Source organism: Lynx rufus, unplaced genomic scaffold (assembly GCF_022079265.1).
Source record: "Lynx rufus isolate CCGP_SWC_20201006 ecotype Redwood Valley unplaced genomic scaffold, mLynRuf1.p SCAF_3, whole genome shotgun sequence".
Lineage (NCBI taxonomy): Eukaryota > Metazoa > Chordata > Mammalia > Carnivora > Felidae > Lynx > Lynx rufus.
This window is the reverse complement of record NW_025814845.1, coordinates 64,805,492-64,822,589: the sequence shown is the minus strand read 5'-3', so window position 1 is coordinate 64,822,589 and position 17,098 is coordinate 64,805,492. Positions and strand designations below refer to the sequence as shown.

Here is a 17,098-nt window from a genome sequence, read left to right as displayed (position 1 = left end):
ATTTTATAGTTTTTTGAAAGAATAAAAAAGATTCTCTTTATAGTTTTATGGGACAATTATGTCTAAGATTAGATTATGCTGTATTGATTTATTTTCAATGACTGTTCTATGTTGATTTTTTAAAAATGTTGACCAAGAGTATCATTTTGCATATCTATAATGAACCTCCGTAATACTGTTTCCTAGAGATATTTATTTTGTTCATGTAGTTTGCTTTACCTAAGGTTGCTATTAAAGCGTATTTACAGAGGTCAGTTTAGCTGTGTTTTTAAAAAGTCATATTTAGGGGCGCCTGGGTGGCTCAGTCGGTTAAGCGTCCGACTTCGGCTCAGGTCATGATCTCGCGGTTCGTGAGTTCAAGCCCCGCGTCGGGCTCTGTGCTGACAGCTCAGAGCCTGGAGCCTGTTTCAGAGTCTGTGTCTCCCTCTCTCTCTCTGACCCTCCCCCATTCATGCTCTGTCTCTCTCTCTCTCAAAAATAAATAAACGTTAAAAAAAAATTTTTTTTAATTTAAAAAAAAGTCATATTTAAACAGTCAATTTAAAGACATAAAAGTGAAAAAATTCAAAAGCGAATTATAGCTGAGACAAAACTGCATTAAATTGATAAGAGATTTGAACAAGGATTATCTGGGCTGAAATAAAAATGGCTAAATATATTGCATGGTTTGACATTGGGAGGAGTCAGTTAGGCATATATTTGGGGGAGAACTTTGATTATTGTACAACTGTTACTTTCTATTCAACAAGACATTCTCCACCCTCAAGTTATGTGAGCTACCCCACTGGCTATGTACTCCTGCTGCAAGTCTTTTTGTTTCTAATTTAGGTTGTCATTCCTAATTTTGAATTTGATTTGATTTCATCATAAATTTGGAGTCATTTTACAAAAGGGTTGTATGAAGTTGCTCCACAAACTTTTTGTACTTACAGTTTTTGAAATCTCCGGATACCCTCCCAGGCTTTAATACCCAGGGCTTAAGTCACTGCTATGAGAGATTAGAGGGAAAACTGCAAGCTGTGGGGTTACCTCCCCACCTCACAATTTCTCTGAGGCACGTGCCTCCTGAGTAGAACTCAAACCGAATTGAACTCATTAATTGCTATATTCTCTTGGTTCTTCTATCCCCAAAGGAAGATAGTTCAATTTTCGTAAGTTACATATGCATATAATATACCTCCACTGCATACTTTTGATTTGAGGCTGGGCCTGGCCTGACCCTGAATATCTGATAATAATATCTGATAATTTTGGCATTGCTGTGTTAGTTTTCACCCTTTTCTTGACCTGTGCTCAACAGTCTACAAATCCATATATTCTTACAGAAAAGACCATATGGGATGGTTACATATTTATTGGGCCTGTTCTCATTTATGTTTCTATTCATGGTGTGACATGAATTACATGAAATTACAGTTTCATCAGGGTGCAGCCCCCTGTTGCCTCCTAAATCTAGCAGTAAAGTGGCACCACCTTGCTAAAGCCTCCCATTTTTCTTTAAGTCCCCACTAAAAGAGTGCTTTGGCCAGCAGCATTGGCATTACCTGGGAGCTAGCTGGAACAATAGAATCTCAGGCCTTTCCCTGTACTTAGTGTGAATTAGAATCTGCAGTTTAACAAGATCGATCTCTCAGCTGATTTTGATTCACAGCTTTAAATAGTACCAAATGCTCTCCCCCCACACACAGTGATATTACTGATGAAGTAGTAGAAAAAAATTCCATGCAAACAGGGAAATATTTCAAGTAGGCAGGAAAATTTTTTTCTTAAAAGAGACATGTAGCACAGGAAGAGAAAAAAAGTAATGTTTAAGAGTTAATTGGATCTGGCACAACCTAGATGAATTCAATTTACCCAAAAGCTGATTATTTTCTTAATTAGATAAAAGACATTTCACATGACTTGACTAAAAAGTTTCTTTCCTTTATAAAATTAGTTTTTTTCTTTTTTGGCTTGATGGAGGGAGAAGAAGCAATTACAAAATGAGTTTAGAATGTTTTTCATGATAATACTGTTTAAGTGACTTTTACATTTTGTCTGCAGAAAATCAGTCTATGCAAGACCAGGCACCTATGTTGGAAGGTGAATTAGTTATAAAATATACCTCTGGAAAATTTTCAATCATTAAATATAGTTAATGAATGGACATTCACAATAATGCATGTGAACCTCAAAGTTGATGATATTCGGAATGTGATCAGTATCATTTTTTAATTTGGGTTCTTAAATCAAATCTTAGAGTTGATTGAATTAACATGGTGACACCAGTAGCTTTAAATCATTAAAGTCGTCTATTTTATATAATCATAAAGACCATGATCATATCAAGATTGTCTTAGCTATGAGTAAGATTAGAAGGTGATGAGAGAGATTTGAATGATTCTCTGTGCAAGCCCAGAACTTTGAGAATTTGTTAAGCAGATAGCAGCATGTAGTTTAATGTTTTGTGATTAGCTCTTCAATGTTTTGAGGCTCTTTTGGCATTCTGTCTCCTCGTAAACTTGTAGAAAATTAATTCCATTTTTAGAATCAAGGCAAATGAGGGATGCCTGGCTGGCTGGCTCAGGGGTCGTGAGTTTGAGCCACACATTGGGTAAAATAAATTTTAAAAATAAACTTTTTTAAAAAATCAAGGGAAATGAGTACATGCTGGTTAGAAGATCTTATTTTTTTAAAAAGTTTCTGTGACATTATGTATGGATCACAGGTTCTTTCGTCTAAGCAATTTTGTTGTGATTTCATATCGTGGATATCAGTAGAACAAGTAGAAGGTAAAATACTGAAAGAATGTTTAATTTGTTAAAAGAGGAGTAATTTTTGGTCTTTAAATATACAACATACACAAAATTCAATGAAATGTAAAATGATTATATTTTGATTTTAAAATTATCTTTATTTCTGGCATGTTTTCTTTAAACATACTGGCATTAAGATACTTAATGAATTCTGCTACTGATGTCTGTGTTTCACTTTGAGATGAAGATTTGGGGGCAGGGGGTACGTGTAGAGGAAATTTACTAACGTTGACAAGTAGTTTAATTTTATATTTGCTGCCAATCTGGAATTTTTTTTTGTGGCATTAAAAAAAATCTTATCACAGATACCTGAATGCTTTTTTATACTTTATAAGTAACTCTTCAGGGAAGGATGATGAAATTGCTGGTGTTGTGTAATTGGGACCCGGTTTTTTTGTTTTTTTTTTGTTTTTGACACTGTTTCTACCATGTGGATAATTTGCTTATGTTCAATTGCTTATGTTAAATTACTCTCTTGGGAAGTAGGAGATTGTTACTTTTATTTTATTTTTTTAGTATGCTGAATACATCAAGGTTTTTGTTTTTTTTAGCAGATTCAGGTGATTTTTTTTTCTTTATTACAAGAGAATTCTTAACTGATTTGAAAGTTATACACCAATATAGACATAAACACTTCACCATCCCTAAATTTAGTACAGCTCTTTCACTTTCAATGGAAATAATGTCAAGTTATCTTGCCTCCTAAGCCAAGACCTTGTGAATATTTGAGGGAATGAGTTTGTGAATCCAGGGCTACAGAGTGATCCCCACACCTGAGCTGGTAAAACCTTTGTGATGGTTATCCTCAGGTTAGTTAAGGCAGAATTTGAAGGTACTATGCGATGGATACAATTTAGTTGTCCTCTTTTCAGAATTCTAAAGGAAAATGCTCTTTATTATCTGTTATAGGTCCTCAGAATGGTTGGAATGATCCTCCAGCTTTGAACAGAGTACCCAAGAAGAAGAAGGTACCAGAAAAAGATGTCCATCCAGTTGCCTACAGATGTTCTTTAATCATGTAGCCACCTGGAACATACTACCTTTCACTGATCCTTTTGAAGGCAAAGCTTACTGACTGATAGGTTTAAAGTGCATTTCAGCTTGCATCTTCTCCATGAAGGGAAGGAAAGAAAGTTAAAAACAGTACAGTGGTGTGAATTTAACTTCCTTTAGAAGAGAAGATGTAGGGGCGCCTGGGTGGCTCAGTCATTTAAACGTCTGACCTCGGCTCAGGTCATGATCTCGCAGTTCGTGAATTCAAGCCCCATGTCAGGCTCTGCGCTGACAGTTCGGAGCGCCTGCTTCAGATTCTGTGTGTCCCTCTCTCTCTGCCCCTCCCCTGTTCGTGCTCTCTCTCTCTCTGTCTTTCTCTTTCAAAAATATATAAGTAAACATTAAAAAGAAGAAGATAAGATGTAAATTTCTAACAGGTTTCTTTCAAAGAATAGGAAACAAATTTTCCAGTGATTTTTATGTCTTTTAGGGGTTCCAACAATAGTCAGGAATTTGGTAATTATATTTTGGACTATTTTTGTTTATCACATATAGTATGAATGAAGAAATCACCTTGTAGCTGAGCGTTGTTTAAATGTCAGTAACTGTTGACAGCCATTAAAGCAGAAGTTAAGATTCTTCTTCTTTCTCCCCAAACATTTCTACTTTTTTTTTTTTTTTTACTCACCGTGATGTCCTTTTCTTAAATATAGTAGGGAGAGGTCATAACAATAAAATTGGGAGACACTAAATGAGCAAAAAAAAAAAAAAAACAAAACCCAAATTTAGGTTAATAATAATCAGAGATTGAATTTAATCTACTACTTTTAATATGATTGAATTGATAGTTAATGTCTATTTAGTGATCTAGGAAAAGGGTATTACATCTTGGTCACATTAAATATAAACACACATTATCTGATTCCACTAGTGCTAGATATAATTCTCTAGACTTTGAGATCCTCTTTCAAAAACACCAGGTGTTGGTTCCCCATACGAGGGTAAGTGTGGAAGGCAAAGGGGAAACTGAGAGGTCCAGTTTTGAGTTCCCCACCCCTCTGAGCCAGATTAGCTCTACTTTTACGTTTTACTGTAGAATTCTGCATAAAATTTCATTTGAAAAAGTATTCTACTATTAAAAAATTTTTTTTAAACCTTATTTAAAGGTGAGGAAATTGTACCTTTTTTTCTTATGCTTAGTGTCTTTTATTTCTGTCTTTTAAAAGATACCTGAAAACTTTATGCCTCCTGTTCCCATCACATCACCAATCATGAACCCTTTGGGTGACCCCCAGTCACAGATGCTGCAGCAACAACCTTCAGCTCCTTTACCTCTGTCAAGCCAAGCTTCATTTCCACAGCCACACCTTCCAGGTGGCCAGACCTTCCATGGCATACAGCAACCTCTTGGTCAACCAGGCATGCCACCGTCTTTCTCAAAGCCCAATATTGAAGGTGCCCCAGGGGCTCCTATTGGAAATACCATCCAGGTAACAAATCTGTGTTAATGGAATGAGGAGATGGCTCTATTTCAGTTCATTTTTTCTTTGTAATGTGTTAACGTTTATGTTTACACCTTTATTAATGAGCATCTAACTTTGGTTTCAATTAAGACAACCTAAGTAAAAAATAGTAACCCCTTTTTTTAAGATTGATCATGGATGGATATTATTTTTCAATTACATGGCCATAAACTTTCTAGAAGAGGCTTTTATAATTGCTTGTGTATGTTTACACTAACTTGACAATTATATTTCATTTGACCTAATCAGTACCCACAATTTAAGATTAGTTGAATCTGTATTTTCAGCCAAGCTTGCTAAGCAGAAGCTATTTCCAAAGGGTTTTCCTTTTAAAATCTAAAATAAAAATGTAATGAGTTATATCATTTCTTGTGTATGTATAAGAGCTAGTAATATACAGCTTTATCTTCAGCTGGAGATATAAATTTGTAGTTGCTATTCACATATAAACAGCTAGTTGGCACAGGGTTCTTCTAGACAATGAAAAGTCAGATACAACCGACTTAAACATACAAAGATGAACATTTTGATCAGTTTGTGAAAAGTAAAGAGTTTGGGTCAAAGTTCAGCATGTGAAGGTGAAACAAATCCCTGCACAAAGTATAAAATTAGTTCTGTTTTTGTCTTTGGTTCATTGAAGTCAAATTTATAAAGGTTGTATCTCTATCACAAGAGTGTGCTTTACTATTAAGAGATAGTTCTGCCTAAGGAACTTCTAAATATTAAAAGTGGCGTTCTAAAAACCAGTGTTTTGATGGAGGTGGGAGGAGTTGTTTCTTTCCATAGGAATATAAATTACAAAGATGCATTGTTAATTTCTTTTCTTTTCTTTTCTTTTCTTTTCTTTTCTTTTCTGATTACAAGTCTATGTTAGTTTGGGAAGCTACCCAGCCATTCACTTTTGTTTAGACTTTAGGTGCTCATGCAATACTCACCCAGACCAGAACCTCAGTTACCATCGAAAGGGAGAGCTTGCACAGATGTATATGTTCAGCCAGGCCATAATAGCCAGCTACCTGCCCACCTAGATGTCTCCAAGGCACCTCACACTCAGCATTTCTACAACCTTATTCGTAGTCTTCCTCCCAAACCTGATCTTTTTTTGGTGTTTCCTATTTCAGTAAAATGGCATCATAATCCATATTCAATCTAGCCAAAAACCTGGGAATCATCTTTATACTTTTTTTCCTTTAATCCCTCTTTCAAATCTATCCCCAAATCTTGCTGATATTATTTTAAAATCTCTCTCAAATCCTTTATCCGCATACACTTCTAATCTGGCCCATGCTGCCTTCATTTCCAGTCTCTGGCAGTGCAGGAGCCTCTAACTGGTCTACAAGCATTGACTTTGATCGTTGTATCTGGTCTTGTCTCCTCTTTGTTTAAAACATTGTTCTCAGGATAAAGACCAAATTATTTCACATTGTCTGGAAGCCCTTCAGCTTCATATTCCTCCTTGCTGTCTCTCTGCTTCAGCCACACTGGCCTCCTTTTAGTCCTCTTGTATCATGGTCCTTCCTTTGTACACATTCTTTCTCTGACACTCTAACTTCCCCATTTCACCAGTTAACTCCTACTTGTCTTTCTAATAGAATTTCCTGAAGGGAACTTTCCCCTCAGTTAAATTCCAGTTATATTGCCTGTTGGTTCCATTAATGTTAATTTATTAGCTATAAAATAGCAATGCAGTTGCTATTTTACATGTATTTATGGCATTTTATTATTTTACTTTTTGTTCAAGTAACATCTGTCATTAAGATGTAAGTATTTGTAAACTTGCTTTTTGTATGACATTTTAAAACTTCTTTTTCCTTCCTTTAGCTAAAAACTGCCAGAGAGCTGAGATCTTTTCTGAATTGGCTCACAAGTACATAGCCAGTGCCTAGAACATAATTGCTGAATATTTTTTGAATGAATGTACTAATAAATCAGAACCCTAAACACTTAAACATACCTTCTTTGTTTTTCCATCTGTACATTCAGTAACATCATGGTCTCTTCTAACTTTTGACTTAATCTTGCAGTTTGATAATAGCCCAGTTACCAACCTCCAAGAATAAATCAAAGAACAAGAATGGAAAGATAAACAAAAATGAGCCAACAAGCAGAGCAAGCAGCCACTCTAACTAGCCAGCTTTGTAACTGCCCTTTTATTTCCTACCGGCATAGGTCTACAGTCTCCTTCCCCTCAGGTACATACAATAGTGATCAACATATGTTCCGTAGTTCATCAAACTCTTTATATCCAATTCTGTTTTTCAAAATCAAAGCTGTAGGAGGAGTGTCTGTACCTTCTACTGAATATTTGATTTTCATTTCTACTTCTCCCAAGGGATTTCACATGTTAATTTGTCACAGCCTGTCTACAAGGTAGTTAGCTGGTTTCTCTTTATCACAGAGTTTCGGGGCTTTGCATATAGGTAGCTTTTGGTCATTTCTGGTCATTTATGCTATTATTTCTTCCAGCATGTGCAGTCTTTGCCAACAGAAAAAATTACCAAGAAACCTATTCCAGATGAGCACCTCATTCTAAAGACCACATTTGAGGATCTTATTCAGCGCTGCCTCTCCTCAGCCACAGATCCTGTATGTATTTTTTTCTCATGTTTTGCTTAATTAAAATAATCTTCAGGGCACCTGGGTGGCTTGGTTGGTTTGGCATCTGACTTCAGCTCAGGTCATAATCTCACGGTTTGTGGGTTCGAGCCCTGCATCGGGCTTTGTGCTGACAGCTTGGAGCCTGGAGCCTGCTTCGGATTCTGTGTCTCTGTCTCTCCCTCTCTCCCTCTCTCCCTCTCTCTCTCTCTCTCTCTCTCTCTCCCTCCCCCCCTCCCTGCCCCTCCCCCACTCATGCTCTGTATCTCTCTCTTAAAAAAAATAAACATTAAAAAAATTTTTTTAATAATCATTTATAGAGCTCTTCTGTAATTGTATGAAGTCCTACAAGATTCTGCAAAAGTTTGTACAATAGTAATAAAATTAGCACTTGTGTACTTTGCTTTACATAAAAAAATATAATTAATTTCTTTTATATATAAATTTATTTAATCCTTACAACAACCCCAGGGTAGGTAGATCTGTCATCTTTATTTTACAGATGACTAAGTTAAGACAAAAAGCAGTTAAGTAACACCCAAGGTCAGAGCCAGAATTCAAACCCAGTCTGGCTCCAGAATTTATGCTGTCAACCACTGTGCCGCATTGCCTTTCATCAGAAGACCTCATGTTTGGCACATAAATAGAACAGAATGGTGGTATATAAAAAATTCAGGTTAGGGATTTCTTTCTGAGCTTACTCAAAGCTTTTAAAAGTAGGTAGATAATCTTATATGTAACTTTGCAAAGATCTTAAAAATAATTGTTTTCGATACTAGCGTCATATTCATAGTTAAAGCAACTGATTTTACTTAGTTTACCTAGAGGATGCCTGTGTATTGGCAACAACAAAAGTTCCACAAAGCTGTCTTGTTTTAGATGAAATCTGTTTCTGCCAGCAAACATTGAATATGTTTATTTAGCCACTGGCCACTTGTCTGCTTGAAAAACAGCTCCTGGAATTTGTTGTTTCATCAAACATTGAGTATTAATATGTGCAACTTCCTTCCGGTCTTTTGGAAGGCAGTTCCCTGTACTAAAAGTGTCAGGAAAGCAGAAGCAAGGAAAGGTTATCATAAATCTTCATGCCCAGCATTCTGGAAGTGATGGAAAGACTGAGCTAGGAACAGAGAGCAGATGGCCTAGTATACGCTGTCCCCTGTGCATACCTCTAAATAGGACACAGTCATTCAAAACTAAAAATGAAGGAAGACTCCAGCCCTCCTTCAGGCATGAGTCAGTATAGAGAGGTTAAGAAGGCACATGATACCCAGCCCAACTTAATAAATTTTTGTTGACTTCAAACTCCTCTAGGTCAACATCTTATCTTCGTTCTGGGTCCACAGGAGGCCTGGGCCAGATGAGAACCACAAAAGACAAACTATTTCTATAATTCCTGTACCTAGTTAGGGGAGAGGCCCTAATATGCTATCCCATCCAGGTGACTCCGCCACATTGGGGCAGGGCTCCTACTGGTAGCTAGATGATACTAGCTTTGAGCGGGGACTGTAAGAGGTCCCTTCCTCACAAATAGCTGGAATCATTTTTACAGTATAGCTGTATTCCTATTTTCACTTTAGTTATGTTCATACAACAGAGAGCAATTTTGCCACGTGACTTAGTTTCTAATGTTATCCTTAATAGCTTTATCTCTTCCTCTGCCCTCTTCTTTATTTTTTTTTCTTTTAATTAGTTTCAGGTGTACCATATAGTGATTCAGCAATTCTATACATTTTTCAGTGCTCATGATAAGTGTACTCCCCCATCACCTATTTCACTCATCCCCCCACCCGTCTCCCCTCTGGTATCATCAGTTTGTTCTCTATAGTGAAGAGTCTGTTTCTTGGTTTGTCTCTCTTTTTTTCTCCCCTTTGGTAGTTTGTTCTGTTTTTTTTTTTTTTTCTTTTTTTTGTATGTTTATTTTTGAGAGAGAGAGAGAGACAGAGTGCGAGAAGGGGAGGGGCAGAGAGAGACCGAGACCCAGAATCTGAAGCAGGCTCTAGGTTCTGAGCTGTGAGCACAAAGCCTGACATGGGGTTTGAATTTATGAGCTGTGAGATCATGACTTGAGCCAAAGTCACACGCTTAACCCACTGAGCCACCCAGACGCCCCTAGTTTGTTTTGTTTCTTAAATTTCACATCTGAGTGAAATATATGATATTTGTCTTTCTCTGACTGACTTATTTCACTTAGCATAACACCCTCTAGCTCTATCCATGTTATTGGAAATAGCAAAGATTTCATTCTTTTTATTACTGAGTAATACTCCATTGTATATGTGTGTGTATGTCTATATACATATACATACCACCCCTTCTTTATCCATTCATCTATTGATGGACACTTGGGTTGCTTCCATAATTTGGGTATTGTAAATAATGCTGCAATAAACATAGGGATGCATGTATCCCTTTGAATTAGTGTTTTTGTATTTTGGGGGTAAATACCCACTAGTGCAATTACTGGATTGTAGGGTATTTCTATTTTTAACTTTTTGAGGACCCTTCATACTGTTTTCCACAGGTGCTGCACCAGTTTGCATTCCCACTAACAGTGCAAGAAGGTTCCTTTTTTCCTACATCCTTACCAACACTATGTTGTTTTTTGTGTTTTTTATTTTAGCCTTTCTGATAGGCATGAGGTGATATGTCATTGTGGTTTTGATTTGCATTTTCCTGGTGATGAGTGGTGGTGAGCATCTTTTCATGTGTCTGTTGGCCATCTGTGTGCCTTCTTTGGAGAAATGTCTGTTCATGTTTTCTGCCCATTTTTTAATTGGATTATTTGTTTTTGGAGTTTGTATCAATTCTTTATAGATTTTGGATACTAACCTTTTATCAGATAGGTTATTTGCAAATATCTTTTCCCATTCAGTATGTTGCATTTTAGTTTTAACTGTTGAATGTTTCCTTCACTGTGCAAAAGCTTTTTATTTTGATGTAATCCCAATAGTTTATTTTTGCTTTTGTTTCCTGTGCTTCAGGAGACATATCTAGAGAAATGTTATGGCTGATGTCAAATTACTGCCTATGCTCTTTAGGACTTTTATAGCTTCGGGTTTCACATTTAGGTCTTTAATTAATTCATTTTGAGTTTATTTTTGTGCATGGTGTAAGAAAGTGGTCCAGTTTCATTCTTTTGCATGTTGCCCTACAGTTTTCCCAACACTATTTGTTGAAGAGACCATCTTTTTCCGATTGCATATTCTTGCCTCCTTTGTCGAAGATGGATTGGCCATATAATTGTGGGTTTATTTCTGGGTTTTCTCTTCTGTTCCATTGATCTATGTGTCTGTTTTTGTGCCAGTACCATACTACAGCTTTGCTCAGAATTGTGATACTTTCAGCTTTGCTTTTGTTTTTCAAGATTGCTTTGTCTATTTGGGGTCTTTTGTGGTTCCATATAAACTTTAGGATTATTTGTTTTAGTTCTGTGAAAAATGCTGTTGGGATTTTGATACATAAAAAAAATCATTCAGCACAATCAAGTGGAATTTATTCCTGGCATGCAAGGTGGTTCAGTATTCATAGATAAATCTTTGCTCGCTTCGGCAACACAGATACCAAAATTGGACCAGTACAGAGAAGATCAGCCTGAGGATGACATGCAGTTCCGTGAATATTCACAGATCAATTGATGTGATGCATCACATCCACAAGAGAAAGGATAAGAACCATCTGACCATTTCAGTAGATGCAGAAAAAGCATTTGACAAAGTACAAAATCCATTCATGATAAAAACCCTCAACAAAGTAGATGTAGAGGGAACGTACCTCAACATAATAAAGGCCATGTATGAAAAACCCACAACTAACATTATACATGATGGGGAAAAGCTCCGAGCTTTTCCTTACTCTTCTTGTGACACGCTGACACTGTCCTGCAGCATACCCAGCGTGCGTCAGCACTCCTCTGCCTGGAATGCTGCCCCCACGTGGCTGCATTGCTTACTGCACACTTGCTCCAGGCTTCTGCTCCCGTGTCCCAGTAGCTTTCCAACCTTTCTTTACCGCCCGCACTCCAGCGCTTCTAAGCCCTTCACACTGTTAGCTTTCCTTCCTGGCACTCATCACCATCTCATGTACAACATATTATTTATTTAGTATCTTTTTCCCACCCAATGGTATCCGAGCTCCATGAGACATAAGCATGGCAAATAATAGGCACTCAATAAATATTGAAGACCAGTGTCACCTCTAAGGTTACTGCATAATGTAGGTCATTAAGTTAATCACATTGTAATTGAAGCCGGTAATTTTAGCTTTAGAATAGTTTTCTTTCACTGGACTTCTAGTACGTGGATTGGGAGGTAGGAAGACTCCTTAATTTAAGAACTCATTTTACTACTTCCGTGTTAGTAATCTTAAGCCACCAGAAGATAATTTTCTTTTTTTCTTGGTGTTCTAACAGCTCAGAAAGAAGCAGAATTAACTATCAAATGGACTAAGTGTACAAGTAATATTAAAGTAGAAAGGTTAAAATAAGATTCCAGTTCACCTCTGTGTAAGCCTGCTAGCACCCATAATTTACAATAACTGTCCTTAGATCCTCTTTTCTGGTGTACAGTGATGCACTGCTCCTCCAGATGGCCCTTCCTGCTTTTGTGAATAGTGCAGTTATACATGCACACACCTTGTCAGATGAGCTTGCAGTCCATGTGAAATCCACCACTACTCCATCTTGCACTCCAGAAGGAAGCCCCTTATCCTTTTACCTTTCTCCCCTGACGCTCCCGTTAATAGGTTACTGAACTCTGTCTTTCAGTAATGGTCTTTCAGGTTTCTGGTTCATAGTTGCCTCTGTTTCTTTATAAAATAAAGCTGGGCGCCTGAGTGGCTCAGTGGGTTAAGCGTGTGACTTTGGCTCAAGTCATGATCTCACAGTTTGTGAGTTTGAGCCCCGCATCGGGCTCTGTGCTAACAGCTCAGAGCCTGGAGCCTGCTTCGGATTCTGTGTCTCCCTCTCTCTCTGACCCTCCTCTGCTTGCTCTCTGTCTCTCTCTGTCTCTCAAAAATGAATAAACGTTAAAAAAAAAATTTTTTTTTTTTTAACGTTTATTTATTTTTGGGACAGAGAGAGACAGAGCATGAACGGGGGAGGGGCAGAGAGAGAGGGAGACACAGAATCGGAAACAGGCTCCAGGCTCTGAGCCATCAGCCCAGAGCCCGACGTGGGGCTCGAACTCACGGACCGCGAGATCGTGATCTGGCTGAAGTCGGACGCTTAACCGACTGCGCCACCCAGGCGCCCCAAAAAAATTTTTTTTTAAATGAAGCTGTTCAGCATGATGAGTGTCAGGGTTAGTGAAATGAGTTAAGGCAAAGTCTTTGGATTAAAGTTAACGTTCAAATATAACATCATCTGTTTTTCCTCTCCTGCAGCAAACCAAGAGGAAGCTAGATGATGCCAGCAAACGCTTGGAGTTTCTATATGATAAACTTAGGGAACAGACAGTAAGTTTGTGGGAAAAAGAAGGATCTATGATAATCATTTTTTCTTAGCTAGTAAATGAGCATCTCACCAGCACACGTATGTAATGTATTCGGGGATAAAATTGTGGTGACAGTTATAGAATGGGCTTTCTCTAGCTAGAGTCTTAAATGTCATTTATTGGGGATGGGAGGGTAGTGGGGAGAGAGAGAGTATGTGTTTGTCAGGCAGGGGTATAGTTTTAACTCCTCTTGTAACAAAGAGTAGAAATACATACTGACTTGTAGTGGCCCTGGAGTAACTGGTCTTCCGTTCATTATATATGTCCTGTATTGTTTCCATTTCATCATTCTCTTCCCTACCCTCACATCAGTCCCATCACTTATTTCACAAGAACCAAACCAAAGGAAGTTGATGTAACAGTAGAAGTGGTGTGGTCCATGGACTGATCCAAAATAAATTCTTCCCTCAAAAGTATGGGCATGTAGGCCAAATAATGGGGTACAGAAACTATAGATTTTATGGTTTTAAGAGATGGTAAGATTACAAAAAAACGTTGAGAATTGATAAATTGAGTACCTGGTAAGAACTATTGTCCTACGCATGCAGGTAGGCCACAAGTTCAAGATCTCTATTGTAGACAAGGTTTGAGAATAAATAGGGTCCTTACTCTGAGATATAGTGATTAAGAATTTTTAAACTCCTTCATATACATGGGAAAATTTTTAAAAGGTATGAGGCTATATCTAAAATAATTGAAGAAGTAAAGCTCTTAAGTGGAGGAAGATGTTAGCATTTCAGCTCGGGGTGGAAATCTGGCTTCATTTCTATAAAACAAAACAAAACAAAAACCTGGCTTATACATGTTCATAATTCATAATAGTTTCCTTACATAAATCATTTTGTCATGGTTATGCTTTATAACTTAAAGAGTTGCTTGGTCCAAGAAACTATTTCTAGAAATGCTAAATGGTTTATTTGCTTTTTTATAATATTTATTTTAGTTCCTTTTAAATATCAGTGTTTATGGGAAATTCTTCCTTAATTTAATTTTTTCTCTTGATTCTACCTTTATTTCAGCTTTCACCCACGATCATCAATGGTTTACACAACATTGCGAGGAGCATTGAAACTCGAAACTACTCAGAAGGATTGACCATCCATACCCACATAGTTAGCACCAGCAACTTCAGTGAGACCTCAGCTTTCATGCCAGTTCTCAAAGTCGTTCTCACCCAGGCCAATAAGCTGGGTGTCTGAAAGGACATCTTTATTCCCAGCCCATATTGCCATTCTTCCAAAGAAGCATATTTTAAAAAATGTTAAGATATGGACCAATCCTCATTAGCATGTTTCCATAGCAGCCAGTCAAGAGCATTTACACTATTCCTGCAGATATACTCACCTTAGAACTGCTCAAAACCCAGGTGCTTTCTTTTGTTTTAATCTTTTATTGCCCATGACGATTTTCCTATTCTGCAAATAGTGTATTTCCTGGATTACACTAGTATGTTTTCCTGAAGTATTCTGATCAAATGTGGTTTTTAAAACCTCAGTATACTTTTTGGGAAAGAAGCATCTTGTTATGCATAAAGCAGAGCTAAAACTAAATTTCTTTCACATCCTCCCTACTTCCTCCATGTCAATCAGATTAAAGTGTGTAATCCTATTTTATGTGTACGTAGTCTTTTTTTTTTAAAACAGCTGCTCACAGGTTAGTTTAATCCCTGTTTTTTTGTGTCTTTGGCTTCATTCCAGTCCTGAACAAATAACTAAATCTAGAAGCTGTTACATAGATTTTAGCAAATATTAATGAAAAGTGGGATCACTAGCTTTAAGTATCTATTGGAAAAGACTGAGCATTTTCATTGTGTAGAATTCATTGGACTTTCTTCTATTAATAAATGTTTTCACTATTGAGTTTTTTTTTTTTTTTTCAACGTTTATTTATTTTTGGGACAGAGAGAGACAGAGCATGAACGGGGGAGGGGCAGAGAGAGAGGGAGTCACAGAGTCGGAAACAGGCTCCAGGCTCTGAGCCATCAGCCCAGAGCCCGACGCGGGGCTCGAACTCACGGACCGCGAGATCGTGACCTGGCTGAAGTCGGACGCTTAACCGACTGCGCCACCCAGGCGCCCCCAGTATTGAGTTTTAAGATTGAATTATCTCCATTTTATATTTAGAAATTTGTTCATCCATTTTTTTAAAAGTCACCCAGAATTCTAAGGTTTAAGTTTAGAAAGAAAACTTTAATTTCTATCAGCCTCCTGAATCAAAGGAAAACATTTATCAGCCAGTTTTTCTGTCAAGTGATTTTATTATAATTTTGTCTTAAGAACAGTGCGATTAATAAAAGATAATGGTCCCCACAGAATCTTGAGAATTAAATACTAACAATTCTTCATTGTTACATTATGTAATTTTACCTAAGTATATTGGAAAACTAGAAAATAAATACTGTGACTACTATGGAGATAGAGTTGCTGTTTCAAGGATTAAGAGTAGCTCCAGTAAGATTAGTTCATCAGGCTTTGTATGTCCTGAGTGAAATAGTTTGCAAGAACCTCTCGTTTTCTTTTGCTGGGATTCCCTACTTGCCAAATTAAACCCCTCTTTTAAAAATTAACCACTCATTGTTTAGCTCAGAATAGTTTTATAACTAAAAAGGAGGACCTTGATAGTATGTGTGAACATTGGAGCCTCAGGACTAGGGTGATATACTGGGGCACCTACCCTTCAGTCTCCTGGGAGTTGAGTAGTCTGAGTCAGTTCTGTGACTCACTGACGTCACAGCTTGACCTTCTGGACCTGGTCCCCAACTGCAGTGTCAGTCCCAGACTCCATCGGAACAGCAGGTTGGCTTCTAGTAATTTTTTTCATCTATTGCCCTTACATTACTATTTGTGTTATGGCTGCACATTTACCCTGATAGGATAATAGCATCATTGGCAGCATTTTAGAAAAAAATAAATTCCCAAAAGAGAAAGAAAAGTACGTGGCAGTGGAGTCCTGGCCAACCCCAAAGATTTTACAAGTAGAGGGTAAAAAACTATTTGCCACTGACATCTGAGCAGCCATTATCTCTCCTTTCTCAATACAGCATTGTGATAATTTTTTTCCCACAGTGGAGCATTTTTTCACGTGGCTTGTAACCTTGGAGAATTTTCACATAAATGGATGGTGGTAAGAAGAACTGAACCCAAAATTCTGTGTTGTGTGAAGTATGAAGATATTAGGAGATTATGGAAAGAGCACACTTTGTTTTCTTGAAGAAAAGCAGAACAACTTCAAAAAGTTTTCTTTTTATAAAAGTAGAGAGAAAAACTTCAACTTGATTTTGTAAATGAGCCTGTTTTTAACATTTTCAACTCCAATGACACTGCACTGTATTCCTACACGATTCAGGCACCTCTGTATAAAGTTACTCTTACACGATGATGTGGTGGATCTGTTACTTAGTTTGGGAAAGTTCTAGCTGTACCCTTGAGATTATTTTGTGTATAGTGATGAATCAATTCATCCTGAATCCCAAATTCCTTCAGTTTTGCCCCTTTATTGGTGTGCTTTATATTTTTTTGAACCTACTTAATTTTAAAACAAGGAAAGGGGTGTGAGGGAAACTGGTAGGTGGGGCTGGGTGTGGCCAGGAGATGTATCAGACCTCTGGGAGGTGCTTTCCTTTTTTTTTTAATTTTTAAACGTTTATTCATCTTTGAGAGACAGAGCGCAAGCAGGGGTAGGGAAGAGAGAGAGGGAGATA

The 17,098-nt window shown here is 37.4% G+C and overlaps 1 protein-coding gene across 19 annotated transcripts in view; it reads left to right on the top strand.

Moving 5' to 3' along the window:
- The window catches only part of SEC31A (SEC31 homolog A, COPII coat complex component), a 72,144-nt gene extending 56,887 nt beyond the window's left edge, over positions 1-15,257 (top strand). For all 19 annotated transcript variants that reach the window (XM_047090755.1, XM_047090760.1, XM_047090753.1 and 16 more), the window contains 5 exons: positions 3,705-3,763; positions 5,015-5,278; positions 7,778-7,897; positions 13,289-13,360; positions 14,418-15,257. In XM_047090755.1, the coding sequence (XP_046946711.1) occupies positions 3,705-3,763; positions 5,015-5,278; positions 7,778-7,897; positions 13,289-13,360; positions 14,418-14,597 (695 nt within the window). In that variant the 3' untranslated portion in view covers positions 14,598-15,257. The remainder of the gene's footprint in view (positions 1-3,704; positions 3,764-5,014; positions 5,279-7,777; positions 7,898-13,288; positions 13,361-14,417) is intronic.
- The last annotated feature ends 1,841 nt before the right edge of the window (positions 15,258-17,098 follow it).